Source organism: Xyrauchen texanus, chromosome 7, assembly GCF_025860055.1.
Source record: "Xyrauchen texanus isolate HMW12.3.18 chromosome 7, RBS_HiC_50CHRs, whole genome shotgun sequence".
Lineage (NCBI taxonomy): Eukaryota > Metazoa > Chordata > Actinopteri > Cypriniformes > Catostomidae > Xyrauchen > Xyrauchen texanus.
Window position 1 is genome coordinate 9,629,563 of NC_068282.1, and position 22,417 is coordinate 9,651,979.

General features: G+C 36.7%; 2 protein-coding genes across 3 annotated transcripts; one reads left to right on the forward strand and one right to left on the reverse strand.

The window, feature by feature from the left end:
* Positions 1-1,107: 1,107 nt before the first annotated feature.
* LOC127646669 (RISC-loading complex subunit tarbp2-like) lies at positions 1,108-8,675 on the forward strand. The gene is made up of 7 exons (XM_052130469.1): positions 1,108-1,771; positions 2,767-3,075; positions 4,399-4,468; positions 4,599-4,716; positions 4,800-4,927; positions 5,041-5,233; positions 7,596-8,675. The coding sequence occupies exons 1-7, from the start codon at positions 1,719-1,721 to the stop codon at positions 7,751-7,753; spliced, it is 1,029 nt and encodes a 342-aa protein (XP_051986429.1). The 5' UTR covers positions 1,108-1,718; the 3' UTR covers positions 7,754-8,675.
* Positions 8,676-8,929: 254 nt separating this feature from the next.
* tespa1 (thymocyte expressed, positive selection associated 1) lies at positions 8,930-21,217 on the reverse strand. Of its 2 annotated transcripts, none has more exons than XM_052130508.1 (11): positions 20,986-21,217; positions 20,334-20,493; positions 19,587-19,629; positions 16,981-17,021; positions 16,583-16,636; positions 15,842-15,875; positions 15,629-15,724; positions 14,429-14,637; positions 13,210-14,327; positions 10,049-10,133; positions 8,930-9,619 (listed from the first exon to the last, which is right to left on the reverse strand). In XM_052130508.1, exons 2-11 carry the CDS (start codon positions 20,479-20,481, stop codon positions 9,468-9,470), a joined length of 1,980 nt encoding a protein of 659 aa, XP_051986468.1. In that variant the 5' UTR covers positions 20,482-20,493; positions 20,986-21,217; the 3' UTR covers positions 8,930-9,467. The 2 variants fall into 2 exon arrangements, with proteins under 2 accessions (XP_051986468.1, XP_051986466.1); XM_052130506.1 differs by having other exon boundaries at positions 20,334-20,496.
* Between the last annotated feature and the right edge of the window lie 1,200 nt (positions 21,218-22,417).

Genomic DNA, 22,417 nt, shown 5'->3' on the forward strand with positions numbered 1-22,417 from the left:
AAGTTGTAAAGATTTAAGCATAAAACATTTATCAATACTATACCTCTCATGATGTTAGCCAGAAGGGAACTGGCCCCCACAGTGAGTCTGGTTTCTCCCATGTTTTTTTCTCCATTAACCAACAATAATTTTTGTTTTGTGTTTCTTGCCAAAGTTGCCTTCAGCTTGCTCACTGGGTTTTTTAAATACAATTATTATTTAATTATAATTTAATTACAAAAATATGAGTGAAAAAATACATTACAAATACCAGGGACTGATTTCTCAGTAAGGTAAGAAACAAAACTGTAAAACATAACTGTGATCTGAATCTACAAAATGTTACCTTTAGGATGATAAATCTAGCAATGTCAAAATAAATGCTATAACGAGTACTTTTATATACTTTATATTATGTAAATATATCATTATTATTTTTGTTTTTAGCATTACAGTAATAAAAATAGGAAGTGCTTCGTAAGATTTATTTTAATTCACTCTAAAAGACTTTTATTATGAAAAGTGATCACCGCTCTTCCGGTTCATAATGAACCTTTTTCATTCTCCGGGTTTTTATTATTATTAATAATAATAATAATAATTAATAAAAAACAATACAAGTTTTCAGACATTCGACACAAACAGTACAAATACAAATTAAAACACAACATAATTAAAACAAAACTAAATGGCATCACAAACATGTATTCATTTATCAAAGACTCGGTTTTCGGGCTTTTTTTTTTTTAAATGTTATAGATTGTAAATAAATTGCAAGGGCTGAAATGAACAAAGTTGTGTTTTAAATCACTCCACTTACTCTGATGAATATACAATTTTACTAGTAAAAAAACAATAACATCCACTTTTCTTTTTGAAATGTTATATTCATTCGATTGAAGTAAAAATGAGGATAGATTTAGGGCTAAGGAGAATTTCACATAGTTTATTTTTCCACAATTACAAAAAGAGCAATTGTAATCTATATCCAGATGAAAACGTTCTAATTTTTTTCACAGGTTAGTGGTTTTAAAGTATACCTCTTTAGCTTAGGCTAATGATTCCCTTCCCTGTATTTTAGACAGTGGTTTGAGTCTGATATATTATTAGTTGGTCTGTTATTGAATTCTGATGGTCAGTTTATGAGTATTAACGAACTACGTTCTAAATTTAAGTGCCATATTTCAGTTAAAGAATATTGTATTTTCACACTCCGGGATTTGGAACGCGGAAGTAAACGATTGCAGGGTAAACTTCGACAGCATGGAAAATCACAGCAAATATTACTTTCACTTACCCATTTGCTCCAAGTGGAAAATAAAAAAAAGTCCACTATTACATTTGACTGACTTTCCAGAAGAGGAAAAAATAGAGAGTGGTGGATTAAGACAGTCAAATGGGAGAAGACAGCTTTGGTAATATTTTTTTTTTAAACGAATTACAGGGTAGTATAAGACAAATAATAATGTTATAAACTTACACTCAATATATAAAAAAGATAATATCAAACTGTTTGTTAGATTTACGTTGCTAAATAAGACGGAAACGCGTCATCACAGTCTGTGAAGAAGCTCCTTTGCTGGTGAAGTGTGATGCAGGACGGTAAGAGAGGGTCTTTCCGTCTCTTCGTGCTTCAGGCTTCCCGCACGGAAACATATGCATGATATCAGAGGGGTTACAGTCACCTCGAGGGGTTTCTGCTGTCTGAAACAAGTCAGCCCTCGATCTGTTATTGGGGGATGAATGACGAGAAAAGCCCGGATAACGGCAAGAGAAACGCTTGGTTTACCAGGTAAGTATGGATCTGTTTGGTCCGAACACACTTTTTACAGTTATTATTGTTTTGCAAATTATTTTACATATTGCCATTTAAAATACACTTGGTAACCGAAGATAAACGACTGACAATTTATGACATTGGCTGTGTGTCAGTGTAGTGAGCTACCTACCTAGATGGCATTTTGGGCAGCATTAGTGCTGGCCTGCCTGCCATACACTAACAAAAAATAAATAAAATGCATTAAAAAGTAACATGGACTGCTTTCCCCCCTCTCTTTTTGACACCGTACAATTGTACCATCGTGGTATTATTATGGTTTTCAAATACTTGTAAGTACCGTGTAAATACAATAGTACATGAATATGGTAATCATTCAGTGCCATGGCACAAAAATTTGATACTTTGTTAAATGAACAGTTCACTCGAAAATGAAAATTTGTTTATCATTTACTCACCTTTGTGTTGTTCCAAACCTGTATGACTTAATTTCTTCTGTGGAACACTAAATATATTAGTAAGAGCGATCAGTCACTTTTAAATCTACGGGGAAAAACAGATGCAATGAAGGTCTGAGGTGACTAAGATTAACATATTGCTCTTGACAACATAACATACATGACAACATGAGGGTGACTAAATGAAGTCATAATTGACATTTTTGGGGAACTTTTCCTTTTAAGCACTTTCAGATTGGACTGTCATTGTTTAAAATAAGGTGGCATCACTGCCTGCTTGTTTAGCCTGAGAAACTGTCACAATCAGAATCTTTTAGAAATCCTTCTCCTTGGGGGCCTGGTTAGCTCAGCAAGGATTGACGCTGACTACCACACCTGGAGTCGCGAGTTCGAATTCAGGGTGTGTGCTGAGTGACTCCAGCCACGTCTCCTAAGCAACCAAATTGGCCCGGTTGCTATGGAGGGTAGAGTCACATGGGTGAACATCCTCGAGGTCACTATAATGTAAAAAAAAATCCCTCTCCTCATGTTACTTTGTGTTTCTTTCCACAGCATTGAGCAAATGCTGGCTGTGAACCCTGGAAAGACACCCATCAGTCTGCTGCAGGAATATGGAACGCGGATAGGCAAAACCCCAGTGTACGACCTGCTGAAGGCAGAGGGTCAGGCCCACCAGCCCAACTTCTCATTTTGTGTGTCTGTGGGAGATATCAGCTGCACCGGCCAAGGCCCCAGTAAGAAAGCTGCCAAGCACAAAGCCGCAGAGGCCGCCCTCAAGATGCTCAAAGGAATGCTGGAAGAGACTGGAGGAAACGGGATAGAGGGGGAGAGGTTTACTGGGTTTGATACGGAGGCAGAATGGTAAGAAACAATAGTGCTTAATTTGAACAAACAGTTCTTAACTCTTTCCCCGCCAGCGTTTTTAAAAAGAAGTTGCCAGCCACCGCCAGGGTTTTTGACGATTTTCGCTAAAATTTAATGGCCCGCAGATTATTTTCTTCCATGAATATGTGAAGATGCTATATATCACAATAAAGATCTGAGCCTCTGCTTTTAGGCAAAAAAAAACGATTTTATTTTATCTTCATTTGTTCTTTTTTTATTGCGACTTGAACAGAGGTCGGTTTTGTCAAAAAACAACATTTCAGACAAAAAGCTGAGAAAAAGGCATGTTTATGTCTGATATTTTGAGCTTCTCAATACTCCATTTCTTCATGTTTGAGACGATCACAGTCTGTTTCTTTGATCAAAGAGTTGCGTACTCTTTCAAAACATGCGGAGGGGTCTTCCTTACCGTATAACACCTAAAACACGGAAACCCGGAAAATTCCGTGTTTGGCGGGGAAAGAGTTAAAGGTGCATTCAGCAAAAAACCTGCCAAGTGCAACTCACATTCTGTAACCTGCCTTTTTATTGGACACTTTTGTTCATGGAATAAATTAATCATGGTTGACTGCAAGCAGCATGTTTCTACCCATCAGAGACTGAAAGCATTTGGTTTTGTGCAATCCTGCATGTATGCCACTAGGTTTCAGTATTATTCCAAAACAACTCAGTTGGCACAACATTTAAAGGAACTGTTCACCCAAAAAATGTTGCTGTTCCAATCCTAATGATTTTCATTGTTCCGTGGAACACAAAATGAGATGTTAGGGACTGATTGTCTCAGCCACCATTTACTTGCATTGTGTGTAAAAAAAATACAAAATAAAATATAGAATGAAGGTTAATGTGAATGAGACTAACATTCTCCTTTTGTGTTCCATGAAAGAAAGAACATCATACAGGTTTTGAAGCAACATACGGGTGAATAAATGTTAGACTTTTTGGGGGGTGAACTATCCCTTTAACACCTTTAAATGTACTCTTAAAGGAATATTCTAGGTTCACTACACGTTAAGCTCAATCAATAAGCGTAAGCATGATATTAGTATGATAAATTGCCTCACTTAATTTGCTTTTTTTTTTTTACAGAAAAGGGATGAGTCGAAGTTAATTTTTGTGGTAATCAACATTATGCCGCAAATGCTGTTGATTGAGCTTCACTTCTATTGAACCCTGGATATTTCTTTAAAAATTGTCTAATTAGAATGCATCAGATGATGTATACAGTAGAAATTTGTGAAGATGTTGGGAGACTCAAAATGGAGGCAAAAACAGAGGTTTTTCTTTCATGTGTTTTAGTTACCAGTCAGAGATAAAATCATCTAGTTCCACACAGCAAGCAGAGTGTAATCCAGTTGGAGCTTTGCAGGTGAGAAATAGCTTGCTTGGTTTAGTTTTTGAGAAAACATAAGTGCTTCTTTTGATGTAGCTTTGAAGCTCATGGCTAATTTTATGCCTGGAAAAATGAAAATGCCAACTCTGGTTTGTAAATCCCACAGGAACTAGTAGTGCAGAAAGGCTGGCGTTTACCAGAGTACACAGTCACTCAAGAATCTGGGCCTGCACACCGCAAAGAGTTCACAATGACCTGTAGGGTGGAGAGATTTGTTGAAATAGGTATATCTTCATATTATTGCTGTTTAAATTTTAAATATGCATTGAGAGAGACTGAATACCTTTTTTTTTGGCTGCTGCTTTAGGTAGTGGTACATCTAAAAAGCTTGCGAAGAGAAATGCAGCAGCTAAGATGTTCTCTCGTATTCATGATGTACCAGTGGACATGCGTAGCAGCCATGAGGCTGAAGCAGAAGATGATACCTTTAGTGTGGTAAGACAGGCACTCATTTTTATGGGAACTGAGTCTAAGTCTAGTTTTGAGAAGTTGTCTGGTTAAAATTATTATAATTTTTTATATATTGTAATGACAACCCTTCCTAACAGCACATGGGTGGCAGACAAGAGGCAGGCAAATCTAAAGGTCTTTGCTGTACGTGGGACTCTCTGCGGAACTCGGCCGGGGAGAAAATCCTGCAGTTGCGTTGTCGTAGTCTGGGCCAGCCCGACTCAAATTTCTGTTCTCTCCTTCACGAACTCTCTGAGGAGCAGCACTTTGACGTCAACTACCTGGACATAGGTGAGACATGACCTAAAAAAAACTTTAATAATTTGCAAGCTACATCAGGTAGTGTAGAGATGCATAGATTCTACTAAATATTCTCCTTATGTAAATAATCAAAAAATACAATCCAGTAATGGAATATCCTGTAGGAAACATCAGCCAAAGGTTTTTAACAGAGCACACCTGAATGTGCCCTTAAACAGCCCACTGTAATCTCATTTGTAAAACTATAACGGCAAAAGTATTAGATTGCATAGACATTGATTACAAACTGCAGGCTGTCGAAAACACATTGGATTTAAACACCTATAGCATGTTTAGAGCTGCAACATCATTTGCCAGGGCACAATTTTTTTAATGTTGTCGCTCTGCTGAATTTATATTAATGTGTGGACACACTTAGCAAGTTAAGGTCCTTTACAAACATTAATTTTAAAATGAATATTTTTTTGTGCTTTTTTACAACAGCTATGGTACCTTCCATTAACCGTGACAATGAACAGAGTTTGCATATTGCTTCTAATGACAAAGTTGAAATGATTGGTACAAGAAATCAGTAGTCTTATCCCTTAAAAAAATAAAGATATTGGAGCATCCATAGGAACCATTTAGACCGAACACATTCTTAACCTCCTGAGACATGAGCGTGACTGCTGTGTGCATTTTCCATTTTTGATTTGCAACTCTACAGACATAACATCAGAAATCAGCATAATTATTTCTGATTCACAGTAATGGCCAGCATCATCTAATCACTGCCAACAATGTTAAAATAAAATTAAACAAAATACATTTTTAATCTATGCACTGATTACCATTGTCCCATGTCTGACAAACATGTTTAGTGGTCCAAACTTCTTTGCAGCCTTAAACTGAACTTTTGTTTGGATTTTTGAAGTGAATGCATGTACATTTGAAGATTACATACACTTAGGTTGAAGTCTTTAAAACAAATATTTTAACCACTTCACAGATTTAATTTTATCAAACTATAGTTTTGGCAAGTCGTTTAGGACATCTACTTTGTGCATGACATGAGACATTTTTCCAACAACTGTTTACTAACAGATTTTAATTGACTATCACAATTCCAGTGGGTCAGAAGTTTACATACACTAAGTTACCTGTGCCTTTAAGCAGCTTAAAAAATTCCAGAAATTGATGTCAAGCCTTTTAGACAATTAGCCATAGAGCTACTGATAGGTGTTGTTCTGAATTGGAGGTGTACCTGTGGAAGTATTTTAAGGCCTACCTTCAAACTCCATACCTCTTTGCTTGATATAATGGGTAAATCAATAGAAATCAGCCTAGAACTCAGAAACAATTGTGGACTTCCACAAGTTTGGTTCATCCTTGGGAGAAATTTCCCAAATCTGTAGAAAGCCAACATACCGCTTAGGAAGGAGACGCATTCTGTCTCCTTTAGATGAATGTAGTTTGGTACAAAAGGGCAAATCAATCCCAGAACAACCGCAAAAGACCTTGTGAAGATGCTGGAGAAACAGGTAGACTATCTATAGAAGTATCTATATCCACAGCAAAACAAAGTCTATATTGACATAACCTGAAAGGCTTCTCCGCAATGAAGAAGCAATTGCTCCAAAACTGTCATAAAAAAGCCAGACTACAGTTTGCATGGGGATAAAAATTTTACTTTTTGGAGAAATGTCCTCTGGTCTAATGAAACAAAAATGAACTGTTTGGCCATAATGACCATCGTTATGTTTGGAAGAAAAAGGGTGAGGCTGGCAAGCCGAAAAACACTATCCCAACCATGAACCATGAGTGTGGGCAGTGAGGAGGGGGTCATCATGTTGTGGGGGTGCTTTGATGCAGGAAGGACTGGCGTAATTCACAAAATAGATGGCATCATAAGGAAGGAAAATTATGGATATATTGAAGCAACTTCAAGACATCAGCCAGGAATTTAAAGCTTGGTCGCAAATGGGTCTTCAAAATGGACAATGACCCCAAGCATACCTCCAGAGTTGTACTCTACATTTCTGGGCAGAACTGAAGAAGTGTGTGCGTACAAACCTGACTCGAAATGCGGCAAAATTCCAGCAACTTATAGCGAGAAGCTTGTGGAAGGCTACGTTTGTCCCAACTTAAACAATGTAAAGGCAAGTCTACCAAAAACTAACAAAGTGTTTGTAAACTTCTGACTCACTGGGAATGTGATGATATAAATTAAAGCTGAAATAAATAATTCTCTCTACTATTATTCTGACATATCACATTCTTAAAATGAATAACTTAACTGAAGTGTTTTAAGACTATGATTTTGCTTGCATATAAACCTCTAGGGATGATGTTGTCAAATGCATGCATTTGTATTTTGATATTTGTTTTTGTGTGTACATTTCTTGATGTCCAGATGAGCTCAGTTTGAGAGGCCTGTATCAGTGTCTGGTAGAGGTGTCTACACAACCCATAACTGTCTGCCACGGATTCGCCTCCACCTTGGATGCGGCCCGTGCCAGCGCTGCACACAATGCACTCCAGTACCTCAAGATCATGGCAGGGGGAAAGTAAGGCATTGTAACACTTCACCTGTAACTTTTCCCCATTTGCTCTCCATGGCAACATCAGAAAAACTGATGAATTTTAAGCTTACCTCTTCTGCCCCAGTTCTGTGAATTGAGGGCTGATTGGTTGGTCTTCTCGGCTTCTGTGCAGTAGACCTCACAGCTACAAATTGTGAACCTATTTGGAGGTGGAACTGGGTGCCTTTCTAATTTGACCCATGAATATCACACCAAAAGGGTCCACAATGTACCCTCTTTCCTCACCACCTCCAAAGAAAGGCTGGGAACACTAATGATTTTAAACTAAAGGTTCTAATGTTCACAAGTGTCCCATCAGGTAAAATAGTTCATATAGAATTTTTATTTGCAATTGTTATTTTATTTCACCACCAATAACTAACTAGTTGTCCAGAACTTTGCCGTGTTTTTTGTTTTTTTTTTGTCCCTCATTTTAAATTGTGCCATCTTATAGAATCTCTGCTCTGTGGAATTTATGAATTGAACCCACAACAGTTGATGTGCGTGTGACCAAAACATTCTTTTTTTTATCTCACATTTGAACTTTGTCATAAGTTTTTATTATTTTAATGATGGATGTTATTCCGTAACGTTGATTAACCCTCTTAAAATTAATACGTCTATTTTCTCGGACATTAAAACCATAATGTCCTTTTTTAATGTGGGGAAGACAATTAGTGTTCCAATCATATCTACCTCTGTTAAAGTGCTTCTATCCTCCCAGGCTTAATCACAATTCATCTGAGAAGTAGGACTGACCAAATTAAACTTGCTATAATGTTCATTTTTCATCTACATCTACAGTATATAAAACCAATAGCAACATAATAATATGTGACTATAGATGTCATTTGTAGCAAATGTGTGCATTATAGTGTTTGGTATTTTATCTAAAACAATAAACTTTTAATATTTGCAAAGTATTGAGACCAGTTGTTATTTTGTCTTGAGTTAGTAATTTGCTATTTAGCAAATACTGTTGATGCAATTTACAGAACCTTATCTTCAATGACAGCAGCTGCTTAGATCAGCAAAGGGGTGTTAATCTTTAGTACAAATCTGTATATTGGAATCTTAGTAATTCCCCAGTTTTGGGGTCATCCAAAGATCATTTGACAATTACTACACCACAATTCAAATTAATCATTTATTAACATATGGCAATTTCTACTGCTGTTAATTTTTTCTTAAGAATAAGATTGAAAAGCGCGTTGAAAGCAAGACGTTCACAATGTGTATCACTCAAGCGGTACAGCTGTTGGTTTACAATTTAAAGTCAACATGAAATCAAAACAGACCATATTTACTTTCTTAATACACATTCTTGGGATGTTTTTCCAAATAAAGAAATGTTTGTCTTTGTAATCTTTCATCATAATGTAATAACTCTGAAATGACTTTTCACCTGATGTCACCAATCTCACCTATTTTTCAAGCCCTCCCCTCCAACCCTCTGTCATGGAGAGAACTTTTCACAATTCAAATTCCTGATGGATAAAATCATCAAATCAAGTTGATTTACACACTGTTTCATGTTAGGAAGCTTCATGCAAGGGAGCTTGTGGTATGTCACCATCTGCTGGAAACTATTTTTCTCAATAAAATATCACAGATTCTAAAAGTCCCCAGAACATAAATACTAAAGCTGAAATAAAGTCTTTGTGCTTTATAGATATCAACATAGTGTAATTTCAATCACAGTTTTAGTCCTGGTGAGCATGAGAAAACTGATGCATCTTCACTGGTTTTACTGTTGTTTTCAAGTTTTCTCCGTGATGGAGGGGGGAATGCTGCACATCCTCCTCAGCATATCCACTGCTATCTGATTGGAAGCTGTCACCTCGCAAGGGGGAAGCTGATAAAGAAAAATGAGTTTGAGTTACGAGAACCACATTTTTGTTTTTAGCGTTCCTTGGAGCAAAAACTGTTGGTATGCAGATTTTCAAGTTGCTTCCTGTATGGTTGTTTTAGTGATAAAGTAGACAAGATCAGCTGCCCTCAATTCTGGCATTTTACAGTGCGAATATACTTGGCAGTTCTGCAAAACACCTCTCTCTCTCTCACCACATTAACACATACTTGTTTTTGTGAATTTGTAAGTATGAGTTTGATTATTTTAGTGATACTATTTGGGTGATTATCAGCCTCTGCATGTTTAAACTGTCAGGCATTGCTGAATAATATTCATTTAAAATAATGTTTGACTGACTTCTGTATAATAACTAGTCAAATCAGGGACTGGATTTTGCCTCATGAAGACTAATCCTGTTCTCATGTTACTCACATTTATGTTGCTGTGTTGAAACAGACAATGAGACTGTGGAGCAGAGTTCTGATGAAATGGCTTCCTCTTCTTCTGCACTGTGCACCTGAATTGAAACCCAAAAGCAATGACAAATTAATATGCTACAGTGTTGCACATAACCTTATTATGCTGCTTGTTTAATTCAGTGGCACCCAGTTAGCATAGCCAACAAATTTTGAGTAGGCCATTTGAGTGGGCAATGAGAAAAGTAACATGCTACGTTGTTGCACAAGACCTAGTCACGTTGCAGGTTTAATATTGCCAGTTGCATCGTCAGTTGGTCGTGAATAATTTCTGGCAATCCGGTCAGATAATGAGTTGAGAAAGAGATTGCAGTTGATATTGTTTCAGGCTCATTCTTTACACTGGAAATAAAGGGTTAAGTTGATTACGTTGTATTATGGACTGCAGTGTCCCATGTAGTGCTCTTTATATAATGTTCATTGTGGAAGCTGTACTATATATATATACTCAGGGTTCGTACAATCTTGAAAGTTGTGAAAAAAATGCTTTATTTTCCTAGTTAGACTTTCAAGGCTATGTTCCTTGAAAATGCTTAATATTTCCTTTAGGTTGTTGATGGCTATAAAAAAACTAAAATTATTTTGAATTTGAAATGGATATTATACAGTTATGTTTGTGATGTCTCGCAAGTGGGCCGCTCCGAATCTTGTTTTGATTTTGCGCACACACTGAAGTTCTGCACGTCTCCACTGTGGTGGATTGGTGCCAAATAAATAATTCTTGCATCTCTTGCTTCCATCGACATGCCGGAGTGCCATTTCAGTGACAGCTGGATGGAAGGGGAGACATAAAATATCACTATGCGGAGGAGCGATCAACAACGAGGGAAGTGTGCAAAGAACAAAAAACAAAAAAAGACATCAGTGGACGTTGGTACTAAGCCATTCTTAAGAAATAAGATGAGACAAAGATTTTGTTAACTTGAATATACTTTTGGAATATTTACAATCAGTAATACAATTAGTAGTATCGCATGAATATTAAGTAGGGCAGAAAGTCAATGTATGTGATAATTATGTAAAATCTAGGGCTGAATTAATCAAAATAAGATCGAAATCGCACTATGGCCCAATGCAATTTATTAAACCTCCCCAAAAGGCTGCAATTTTATTAAATAAATGTACAGTACTTAAAGTTTGGATTAACATGGTCCAAGCACAGCTACGGTTTTCAATTCTCTCGGGGTTCACGAATGGCCCGCCCACCCGTCTCGGGGAGTTTGATTTGCTTTAATGCGTGATGTGTTTTTCTTATAATGTGTTAAGAACGCAAAGTGCTACATCACTTTATTTTAATGTAATTCAAAACCTTCTTGCAATTATGTCACACTGGGGTGCAGAAGAGGAGGAGATGGCATTTCACCACATTATAAATGAGCGTGTTTAAAAAAAAAAAAAAAAAAACTTCCGTTTACCGTTAGTAAAGGCTTGAAGGGGTTTAATAGGGACAATGCTGTGTGAATGAAATGAAATTATGACAGAAATATTACTGTTGCACAACAATTAAATTAACATTCAATAATCATCATTTTATATTAGAGTAATATATTATTACAGTTTGCTTATGAAACCTCTTTAAGTTATCACAGACGTCCCCGCATGACATTTTACATTAATTTAGTATAATTTTAGGTAAATAGAGTATTGTTGTTTATTCATTGGCTATGTACAAATTTGATGAATATTATCCTTCCATTAACTTATTAAGTGGAAAACTTTATTTTAAATTTGCAGAAACCCTATTTGAAAAGCAGTGTTAAATGTTCAAAGGCCTTGTTGAATGTGTGCCCCAGCCTGGGTGTATACATTTATTCTTTACATGTATCTGTCAGAACAGCTGAAATCACTCAAATTATTCATAATAACATAATATTCTTCAAGTCAGTTTGATAATTGCAGTAATTATACTGGTGTGGGGAGAACATTCCGATCATACTACATTTATTTCTGCTGCAGATGTGCTTGTCAGAGGTGAGATTCCGCATGCATCTCATATCTTGTCACTGAATAGCTTATATTTTTTTAAAGCAGTCTTCTTTTAGCCTTTATTCAAATAGCTGGGGACAAAACATTAGTTTTAACTTTCTTTAAAATTAGCCAAATCTATTTGATATTTATTTTAATTTGCACATGGAAATAAATAAGTACAGTAACCAGGATTTTTCCCCCCTATAGATAACCAGTGTTTACAACTGTATCTGTTTGTTAATACAAGACTTTGGTTGTAATCATATTAAGGATTCCAGTCTTAAGGAATTCTTAAAACCTTAATTTTTATAGATTGGGCAATGTTTGAAATCACAGAGGATGCTTTTGTATCATTGCATTTTTGTCAAGTAACATTTAGAATTGGATAATATTTAAAGCTTTGAGGTGTTTGAAAAGATGATTAAGGTACCTTGAAAATGCTTGAAAAAAGCTTGACTTTCACACATAAAAAGCTGTACGAACCCTGTATAACTTACTGTGAAGTACATACAGTATACTTCATAATGTAGAAGTGAGTGGTGTACTAATCCAAACATAGCCTGTATCTGTATGATGCTGAATTTGAGTCATTTTGTTTAGCAGAAGAGGACTGCTTAAGAGGAAGCTTGGGGGTGGACTAAACTCTGAAGAGTTTGTGCAAATCAATATAGTACTGTCAGTGAGGTCTAATGTGCGGGCATGCTTTTGCTGTTAAGATGCAATACTGCATTGGAAGAATGCATTAAGACCGAAAATACTCTACGCAAGTATATGGATGCAGACGCTTCTAGCTACACAAGCTCCATTTTGTGCGTTGTTGCGTTACAGTACATAACACAACAAATGCTCGTTGCATTCTGAACATTGCTCAGGTCCGTTTAAACTGTCTGCTTCTAAGGTGAGGTTTCTCTTGCAAGCCAACTACTGTCATTGCAGAGCAACAGTTTTAAGAAAATGGTCTAAGTCAGTACATTTACAGCAACTTTCCCTAATATTAACATCCAGTTTAATGGCTCAGACTGCTAGGTAACTATCACTCCATTGAGTACTGAGATTTAAACAGCCACAGTAAAACAAAAAGCACTAGCTTCTGCCAACGCATACTTGCATAACGTATGTTTCTGGTTTTAAAATGATGAGATAACATACCTCCTCCAGCTCAAACGAGTTGGCTTGTTTAGGGCATTGGCTGAACTTGCTCAGGTTAAGTGGTTTTGTTGGTCTTAAGAATCTGTGAATGCTGGATGAACACGTTTGCTGGATGTCTCTGTTAGGGAGGGTAGGTTCGTCCTCCCACCCAGTGATTGTAATTTGACATAATGACTTTTGTGTGGTGGATGTGAGCATGGATGAAAGATTACTGGGACAATTATCAGCAAGTGCAATACCAAGGGTTTCAACCTGGTCATCTAATGGTGTGATACAGATTGGTGATGCTGCAGTTTTGATGGGTAAATTAGTTGAGTTAGATGGTCTTATTGAATGTTTATTTGTCATCTGGTGCACAAAAGGTAAGTCTTTGTCGTCTATATTATTTGTTTGTAGGCAGCGATAAGATGCCTGATTGACATATTCCACGACCTGAGGGGATATGACATCATGACTAATAATAGGGACGGGTTCCACTGTAATGCTGGAGCTTTTCAAGTTAACAGAAAGTGAAGTACGACCTTTGGATTCCATGACTATGTCACTTCTTGGCTCCTGGCAAGGTGTGCAGTCTAGTAATGTACTCTTGAGGTTGTGCACACTTTCCATTGCTCTAGAATCCTCTGTCGGCTCAGACATAATTTTTGTAACACTCTCAGAATCAGTTCTTTCAGTCTTTGTTTCACATGTCTCATCAATATCTTTCTTACCATTTATATAACAGTCCATGTCTGATTCCAAGTCACCTACTTCCATTTGAAGGCATTGATTTGTACCCTGGTTATTTGCATCATCATTCCCTGAACCCTCCACACCTTTCTCAACTACACTTGAGAGACTGCAGTTTCGTTTACGAGGTGAACCGCTTGGAGTAACCGAGTCAGAGCCACGGGATCCAGTGTACAAGCACATTTTGGAGATAGTATCTTTAAGCCTTTCAACAGGAGAACGTGGCTCGCTGCGGACACTGGTTCGAGACATGGTTCTCTCCACAATTGGCGAAGTGAAGGTGAACTGGGGTGGAGCAAGCTTCTGGAGCGGTGTTCGGGATACATGAGAGTACAATGAATAGAAGGCATTGGCCATCGCTGTCAATGCCTCTACTTGTCGGAAACGACCTGCAAACAACCCAACAATGAGTTGATTTGTAGAGTATTGCAATATGTAAAGTTGTAGGAGTATTGCAATTGCCTATGATATTTGGTACATTGTTTCTTACTTGCTAATGAAAGGCAGGGGTCTTCCTGGCGTATCCTGGAGAGTTGGGATTCAAGAAATAGGCGAAAGTTGATGCCTCTGAGCTGGGAGGGAAAGTTTAAGAATCGGACTGGGATGCGGGCTGTCACCTGTGGTTCTTCACAACCAAAACCTAGCTGGAAAAGAGTGTCTTCTGCATCTTCGGCACGCATCTGGAGAACCTCAGACACACTAATGTGTTAGAGGCCAAGAAGGGTAAAAGGAAAAAAAACATGTGTAGATAGAAATAACTTCAGAAATACATATCTGGCAGACCTGCAGGGAACATGCACCCACAGAGTTTGAATGTAATTCGCTACATTCTACACATGCCCCGTCCTTGCTTTCTTGTTTGTTTATTACATTTCAGAATGCATTCAGATACCAATAAGAGTGTATTATATTTAGTCTATTTAACACGCTGTACCACATTGAAATTCATGCCTCAATTCTTTTTTTCTTTTCTTTTTTTCAACAATCAGTGCAGAAAATTTGAATAAAGTGTGCAGTTTCTGTGTGGGCCTACCTGTCAGTAAGAGTCACAGTGATTGTAAAATATCTATTACAGTATCTCATTGTTGAGTGAATAGATTCAAATACTTCTACACTATTCTATGCCATTTTGTAGTGCAAGTAGTTTGAGTAGGGTGTTCAAACTTAAAACGCAACTAAAGAGTACTACGAGTACCCGGATAATGTATTTCTGCAACTGAAATAACGAAGTGCGGAATGTTGGACACTTCGTGCACTCAACGGTTGTGACACTCCCTACATAGCAACATTTTTTTTTTGTTTGGAATTTTGCAACTACTGAAACTTCTGTAAAGGCAGACCCTTGCAAATGTGAGTTTGCTTTATCATCCCACTCTGTGTGAATATGTTGGCTAACAGGCTAAATCCCGTTAGTGTACCATTTGAGATGATACATCACTTTGGAAATTCATACACTAGATGGCCAAGTCAGTGCATAGTGTAAGTTTATCTTTGTAATTTCCATTCGTAGTTTGACTTTATTATAAGCTCAAATCAACCTTGAGTGGTCGCTGGTGGTGCTTCTTGCAGGCCCAAAATTGGGCACCACCTTCCAGTGTGCCGGTCACGCTTTTAGCTTGGATATGCCTATTGCACCCTTTACTATTAGTATAATTTTGTCCAGTGTCTTTTGTCTTACCCATGTGCTTACCTGGAAACAGTCCGGTTGGTAGTCGATGACAGGGCAGTGGATGCGATGCTGTGACCCATGTTGAACAATGACAAGTTAAGCTTCTGCTGAGGTGTTCTGTTGATACACAAACATTCCATGTAAACATAATGAAAGGAGGGATTCTCTGGTGCATAACACAGAGCTAAGAATGGAGAAAACTAGGAGACATTTTAAAATCAATGTATTTCTTACCTAAACTGTGGCACATCTGACTCAGCATATAAAGCTGTTAAAAAAATAATACCAGGTGTAAGCTTTTGTAGCTTAAAATAATCATGCAGATTTTTTTAACAATATCTTGTTCTCATTTTTAGTCTTTTAAACACCATTTATTTTTTAATACAAAGACATGGAGTTTTACATTAAAGCAATGTTCTGGGTTCAAGTTTAGTGCACATATAACAGCATTTGTGGCAAAATGTTGATTACCACAAAAAATATTTTGACTAATTTATAAAAAACAAAAAAGTTACAATTGTGGTTACAATAAGGCACCTACACTAGTTGTAAATGGGGCCATTCCATAAACATTAAAATACACAGTTTCAAAAATATAGCCATAAGCCATTACACATGCTGACATGATTTTACTGTGATAAAAAAAGGGATTAAGCCCTTTATCAGATTACAAGGTTTACAAGTGTTACATCGTCATGACAACAAGTAATATTGTAATTTGCAATATTGGAAATAACTTTATACATTTAAGGTAAAAAAGTGATTATATAACACTTAAATCCCATTAACACTTGTGGCTATACTTTTGAAACTGTATTTTAATGTTTGTGGACTAGCCAAATTCACTTCCATTGTATGTGCCTGATTTTTATTTTATTTTTTGTCACCTGTTTTGCACACATTTTCTGCCTTTGACACAATATCTCGATCTCATTGTAACTGAGTTATAGTCACTATAATTCTTGTTTTACTCACCTTCTGCACCCAAACTCAGATCATCCTCAAAGCTGGTACCTGTCCTTAAAGCAGCTGTGGAGTTCAGTAGAATACATTTTACAACTTTTTTATGTTTACGACATATAGCAAAACACTATTTGATCCATTAACTGTTCTATCTATCTATTAAACACTTTTTTTCTTTTATATTAATTTTTCAATGTAAAGTTTGTAAAAATCAAGAAAATAACACCGAACAGATGGGAATGTTTGCCTCGAGATAAGCTGCCTTCTCAAAAAAAAATAAAAAAATTGTTGTGCTGATTTGAGTAGGGCAGGCTTTGAGCTTACATAATACTCTGGACCAAACATTACTGTCTCTTTCTGTTAGAAAAGTAAACTGGAAGAGTAATGAAAACTTATTTTTCTCATCCTACCTATTGTCAAGTGTCTGGTTTTTGCTGGACTGGCTTCATTCCTACAGATAAAAAACACAATAGGGAATGTAAGAAAGACAGAGGAATCGCAAATAAAAATTCACTTTTATCACACATGAATCAGCAATGGTCCGTGGGCGAGTTGCACGCATTCAATAAGATACAGTGATAGAAAATAGAAATGTGCACGAATGCAAGCACACGCAGAACGTTTTGGAAATCTCACAGCAGCATGTACTGGTAGCCTTTATAATAACAAATGTCAGATAGAATGTTAAATGGTCTGCTGCTGGTCAAAGAGACAAAGACCATAAGAAGTGAAATATTGCTTGTCTTTGCAGGCTTGGCCAAGCATAGAGCTTGTGGGTTCTGAAAGGGATGCACCAATAAAAACAGAAGGGATAAGGTTTTTGTAATCTGCTGTTCGATTATTAATTTAAAAAAATACTCCTTCGAAAAATAGGTGTCATTAAAAAGGTTGGAAAATCTTAACTGCTGCTATTTAAGGTTTGGTGGATTTAAAATGAACCAGAAATGTGCTTACATAAACATTTATGCTTATTTGAAAATCATGCAGATACAGGTCAGGAGCTTCAGCTAATGTTCACATCAACCATCAGAATGGGGAAGAAATGTGATCTCAGTCATTTGGACCGTGGAATGATTGTTGGTGCCAGATGGGCTGGTTTGAGTAACTGTTCTGTAACTGGTAAATGGTAGCTGATCTCCTGGGAGTTTCACGCACAACAGTCTCTAGAATTTACTCCGAATGGTGCCAAAAAAAAAACATCCAGGGAGTGGCAGTTCAGCGGATGGAAACGCCATGTTGATGAGAGGTCATCAGAGAATGGCCAGACTGGTTTGAACTGACAAAGTCTAAGGTAACTCAGATAACCACTGTGTAAAATTGTGGTGAGAAGACTATCATCTCAGAATGCTATTTTGAGATGCGGGTTGGTGCTGTTTTGACAGCACAAGGTGGGAACTACAAAATATTAAGCAGGTGGTTTAAATGTTGTGGATGATCAGTGTACACAGTAAAAAATAAATAATTCTGTAACTACATGCCCTGGATGCTGTGTTCAGGAGTTTTTGATGTAGTGTCTAATGAATGCTCTGTAGAGTTTATATATTGACGTGCCGTATATTTTGAGGCAATTGTTTGATTTTGCCAGAAGAGTCAAGGGTTTTGTGAATGTAGTGTGAAGATTTGGTTTTGTGTTTAAAGTTGAGAAAATGGGTGAAGGTTTCATGAAATGTGTTTTAGCAATTCAGAAAAACTGTAATCACTAACAGAGAGAGGATAATTAACTTCCAACAGGTGCAACTTGAAATGTGATTACAATAAACATAATTTGAATTGGTTAAAACATTATACAGATCGAATAGTCATGAGTCATAACATTTGTAAAGTCTCAACTCATAAAATACAACAAGGGCCTTAGTTTACCTCAAAACTAGTGTTTTTAGCAACCTCAAGTCACTCAGTAAGGATAATTTCAAGATCTATGCATTGTGTTTGGGCTTGTTTTAATCTTGATCCTTTGCTGAAAGTAAAGATATGCTATTGCCCATATTCTGTTTTTGTTTTATGAATAAGGGAAAAGTATTGCTCCCTAGTAACATACAGACAAGTTCGTTTATGGGAAATGGCATGTTGTTACTTACAGCTGATGATCCTGATTAAAACCAGTCCCAGAACAATGTAATATGGTGCAGAGATGTTAAAATAATCCTCATAGTGACATAATGGCTTGCAACTCTACACATGTGCATTGCTGCTTAAAACAGCCTGAGTCCTGCCTGAAGGAGAAGAGCCGCGCACCGTGAGATTCTCAGCTGCAAGCAAATAAACCTTAATAAATTATCTCCCCAAAAATTAGTGGAATTCCACTATCGGAGCAATTCATAATATTTCAATTTTCCCAGTTATCGGTCAATAAAGTATCGGCTGCCGATATATCATGCATCCCTAGGTTCTGTTGACTGTTAATCATCCATTTGTTGGGTATGTGATCGAGGAATTTAACACAAATAGGGTGTGCTCAAGGAGGTCTGCAGAATATAATTCCATTACTTTTTTTATTCAACACAGGCAATGCTAGAAAACAAGACTTAACATATTTTTAATCTGCTGTATTTGTTTAAATTTGAATTGCTTGAATAATTCAAACTAATTTGCACTGATCTTTTTTCTTGTAATACATCTAATTTCTTTATGGCTTTTATAAAACTTTTAGGAGCTAAATTGTGGGGAACAATAACAATTAGTCAAGTTTGTTCACTATTTCCTGAACCTGCAGAGTGCTAAAAAAAATGATGGTGTGAAAACGGAATCTTCCTGAATGCAATCTATTAATAGAGCAAATAATTTAGTAAAAGATTTAGCAATGACAGTTTTCATATGAAGCTATACTATGAGAAAATGTAGTCCTTGTGGTCCGTCTTAGGCATTGCTGATATCTTTTGAGCATTGATGACTTCAACCAGCCAACTAACATGTGTGGTTTTCCACTTACTTGCTTTTATTGTATTACAACTGGCAAACAATGTGCCTCATGTCTGTCTTTTACATAGAAATCACAAACAGACACACAAACACTCACCCACAACCTTGAAGCCAGGTTTCAATCTTTCCTGCAGAGCATCCTGTGGAAAAAAAAAAAAATGAAGATGCACATGGTTATGTTGTGTGTGTTAGAGAGAGAGAGAGTGGTGTAAATGAGCTTCTGTTTTGGAAATCTAGTTTATCTAGTAACCGCCAACTTTCTGTGGACTGTCATTTATCTGTGAGTTATAATTTTAGTGATCTTAGAGGTGGCCTGATTCAAAGCATCCACTGTATAATTTCACTATTATTTCAATGCAAAAGTATGCCAATGTTCCATCATCTTGTCACAAAGATCATTGCTGTGTGTGTGTGTGTGTGTGTGTGTGTGTGTGTGTGTGTGTGTGTGTGTGTGTGTGTGTGTGTGTGTGTGTTTTGGTAACAAAAAATAAACTATGAATATAGAATGACCCCAATGTACATGTTTAAAATTAAGACAACATGTATTTTTACACTTTCTGGTTGTCAAATTAAGTGTAACCAGTCCAAAGTTTATGTGTGAACTTGACTATTTTTATCTAAAAAAATGTAATACCTTTTAAGCATGATTTAAGTCTCTGGAGCCACTGTATAATAAAAAAAAAACGTAAAAGTGAAGCCCAATAAAAACTCAATATGTCCCTGTTTGCACACTGCAAGATTAATGCATTCACATGTGCAAGAGAAAATCAGATATGCAGCTTCTTTCCACATTATAGAGTGCAATTGACACACGTTGACTGTTAATCTTTAACCTGATGCTCACCATCCAGAAAGACGTCATCTTGGAGGGAGAAATGACGGTGAGGCTCTTGTGCTGTCGAATTGCGGTGTTCCGTGTCTCTAAACGTAAGTTTGCGGCTGCTACTGAGCGCCCACGCCTGCCGCCTGTCAATCTTCGAAGGACTCTCCATCACTGCGTTCACCTGCTATGAGAAAGAGATTATTATTTCTCCAAAACATTGGCTTTTAGATCTTATAACCATTTTAAGACGCCGTGTGTCAGGTTAAAATTGTTTAAACTGTTAAAAACCAGACACTCCTGTTCTTTTCAGGGCGGTTCACATCCAACGTGTTATTGCGCAAAAGAATCAAATAGTACACAGGTCTTTCAAAACGTTTTAAATTTTCAGAACGTCTAAAAGAGCGGAAAACACAGCGAGACTGGGCGCAACGATCAAAAACGTCCGTCTAGCGCGTTTATCTAGAACGACAATAGAAAAACAGCGCTGACGGGCGCAAAAACACATTCGTTGTGAACTGCCCCTAATTCCTCCATTGCTACATAATTCTAAGTTTTACTTATTAAAATAGTATGCTAGTGGGCTATTGTTGAAACACGTTTCAATTTCTTAAATTGCCTCAACAATACAAAACAACGCTTTTCACTGCGCACAAGGTAGCGTCATGTTACATACCTTAGAACGTGAACCGATCACTCCATTCTCGTAGCAACGGCACAATTCATAGTTCTGGTGTCCATCCCACTTACAGTTTCGTGTTCGAGGATGTCCATCACAGAACTAAAAATAACGCACTGTAGATTTAGAGACATGATCGATTGTTGAGCCGCCAACACAAACTTTCTGCTTAAGGTTGAGAGTCATGACGCGCTGTTAACTGACGGAAGCGGTAGGAGGAAGATGTGTTGCTGTGAAGAATAGAATGGGAACTGTTGCCACATACCGCACTGTTAAAGACTGTAACACACCATTTGCACATCAAGTGAGCGGCGACGAATAGTGTAGGTAGACAGCTTCGATGATTGGAGTAGACAACATGTAATCTGGAATTAAATTATTTGACATAGATTTAAGATTAGAAACTAATTTAAGACTGCTTATTCGTAGGAAGGTAATCTAAACTACACAACTTTTTTTTTTTTAATTTGGTTGCAAATATTTTTTTATTTCTTTATTTTTTATTTTATTTTTTTTTGTGATGAACGATTGTTTTATACAATTATTTGTTCAGAGTAAAACTTTCACTCTTAATAAAAGCTAAATAATACAGTATTAAGCTCTAAAGTACACAATGCAATAAGCATCCTTTTAATGCAAATGAATTTAATGGAGGTGAATGCAATTTGCCTACTATTCATGTGATGACTAGATATAGGCTAATATAGCAGTGGTAGGCGTTGGCTTATTTAACAATTGAGTAAAATAAGGGTTTCACTTGCCCATGGAGTGGCCTCAAAAGTATTTGGACAGTTAAGCCACACTGAAAATAATACAATAATAATAATTGTGGTGAAATAAATATAGCAGAAAAGATTAAGTAGGCAAATTTCAACACTGAATAAGTTAAAGTGTGAAATTGAAACTAGTATGTAAATTCTACATCTGTACTCCATTCAAGCATGTTAAAATTTGATTAATGCTGTGGCTTATAAGTAAATATTATTTATGATGGTTTGTAATCTAAAGGAGATAATTTTCATATTGATTTGCTAATTTGAGTAAATTTCACAGGTAAATAAAATAAGTAAATTTGATTTACTTTTTACTTTACTGGTGTTCCCAGCATGCACCAGGCATAACTAATTAATGAGCTTGCATAGTTGCACTGTTTGCAAGTGGATTTACACTATTTTATAGTCGATGTTGTTGTTATGTTTTGTAACTACATGATTTGTGAAGTATGATGTATATTTTCTACTCAAAATGACCTGTTCATGATTAAAGTAAAAGATCTGTCTATGGTTACCATCACCGTGTTTTATGCACCAAATGTTGAGGTCTGCGTGCCCGGCTTTTTGATATTGTTTCTGACACCATTAAAGCTAAATAATATTTCCTAGTAATAAAATAATTATGTCTAGTTGCATTCAGTGTATACATTGCTTCC

Coding starts and splice junctions, on each gene's coding strand:
- LOC127646669 (XM_052130469.1), top strand. CDS start 1,719: ATGAATGACGAGAAAAGCCCGGATAACGGCAAGAGAAACGCTTGGTTT. Junction 4,717..4,799: donor GGAGAGATTTGTTGAAATAG/GTATATCTTCAT, acceptor CTGCTGCTTTAG/GTAGTGGTACATCTAAAAAG. Junction 4,928..5,040: donor AAGATGATACCTTTAGTGTG/GTAAGACAGGCA, acceptor CCTTCCTAACAG/CACATGGGTGGCAGACAAGA.
- tespa1 (XM_052130508.1), bottom strand. CDS start 20,481: ATGGAGAGTCCTTCGAAGATTGACAGGCGGCAGGCGTGGGCGCTCAGT. Junction 16,637..16,980: donor AACCAGACACTTGACAATAG/GTAGGATGAGAA, acceptor TGAACTCCACAG/CTGCTTTAAGGACAGGTACC. Junction 10,134..13,209: donor ACTCGTTTGAGCTGGAGGAG/GTATGTTATCTC, acceptor GTTTCAATTCAG/GTGCACAGTGCAGAAGAAGA.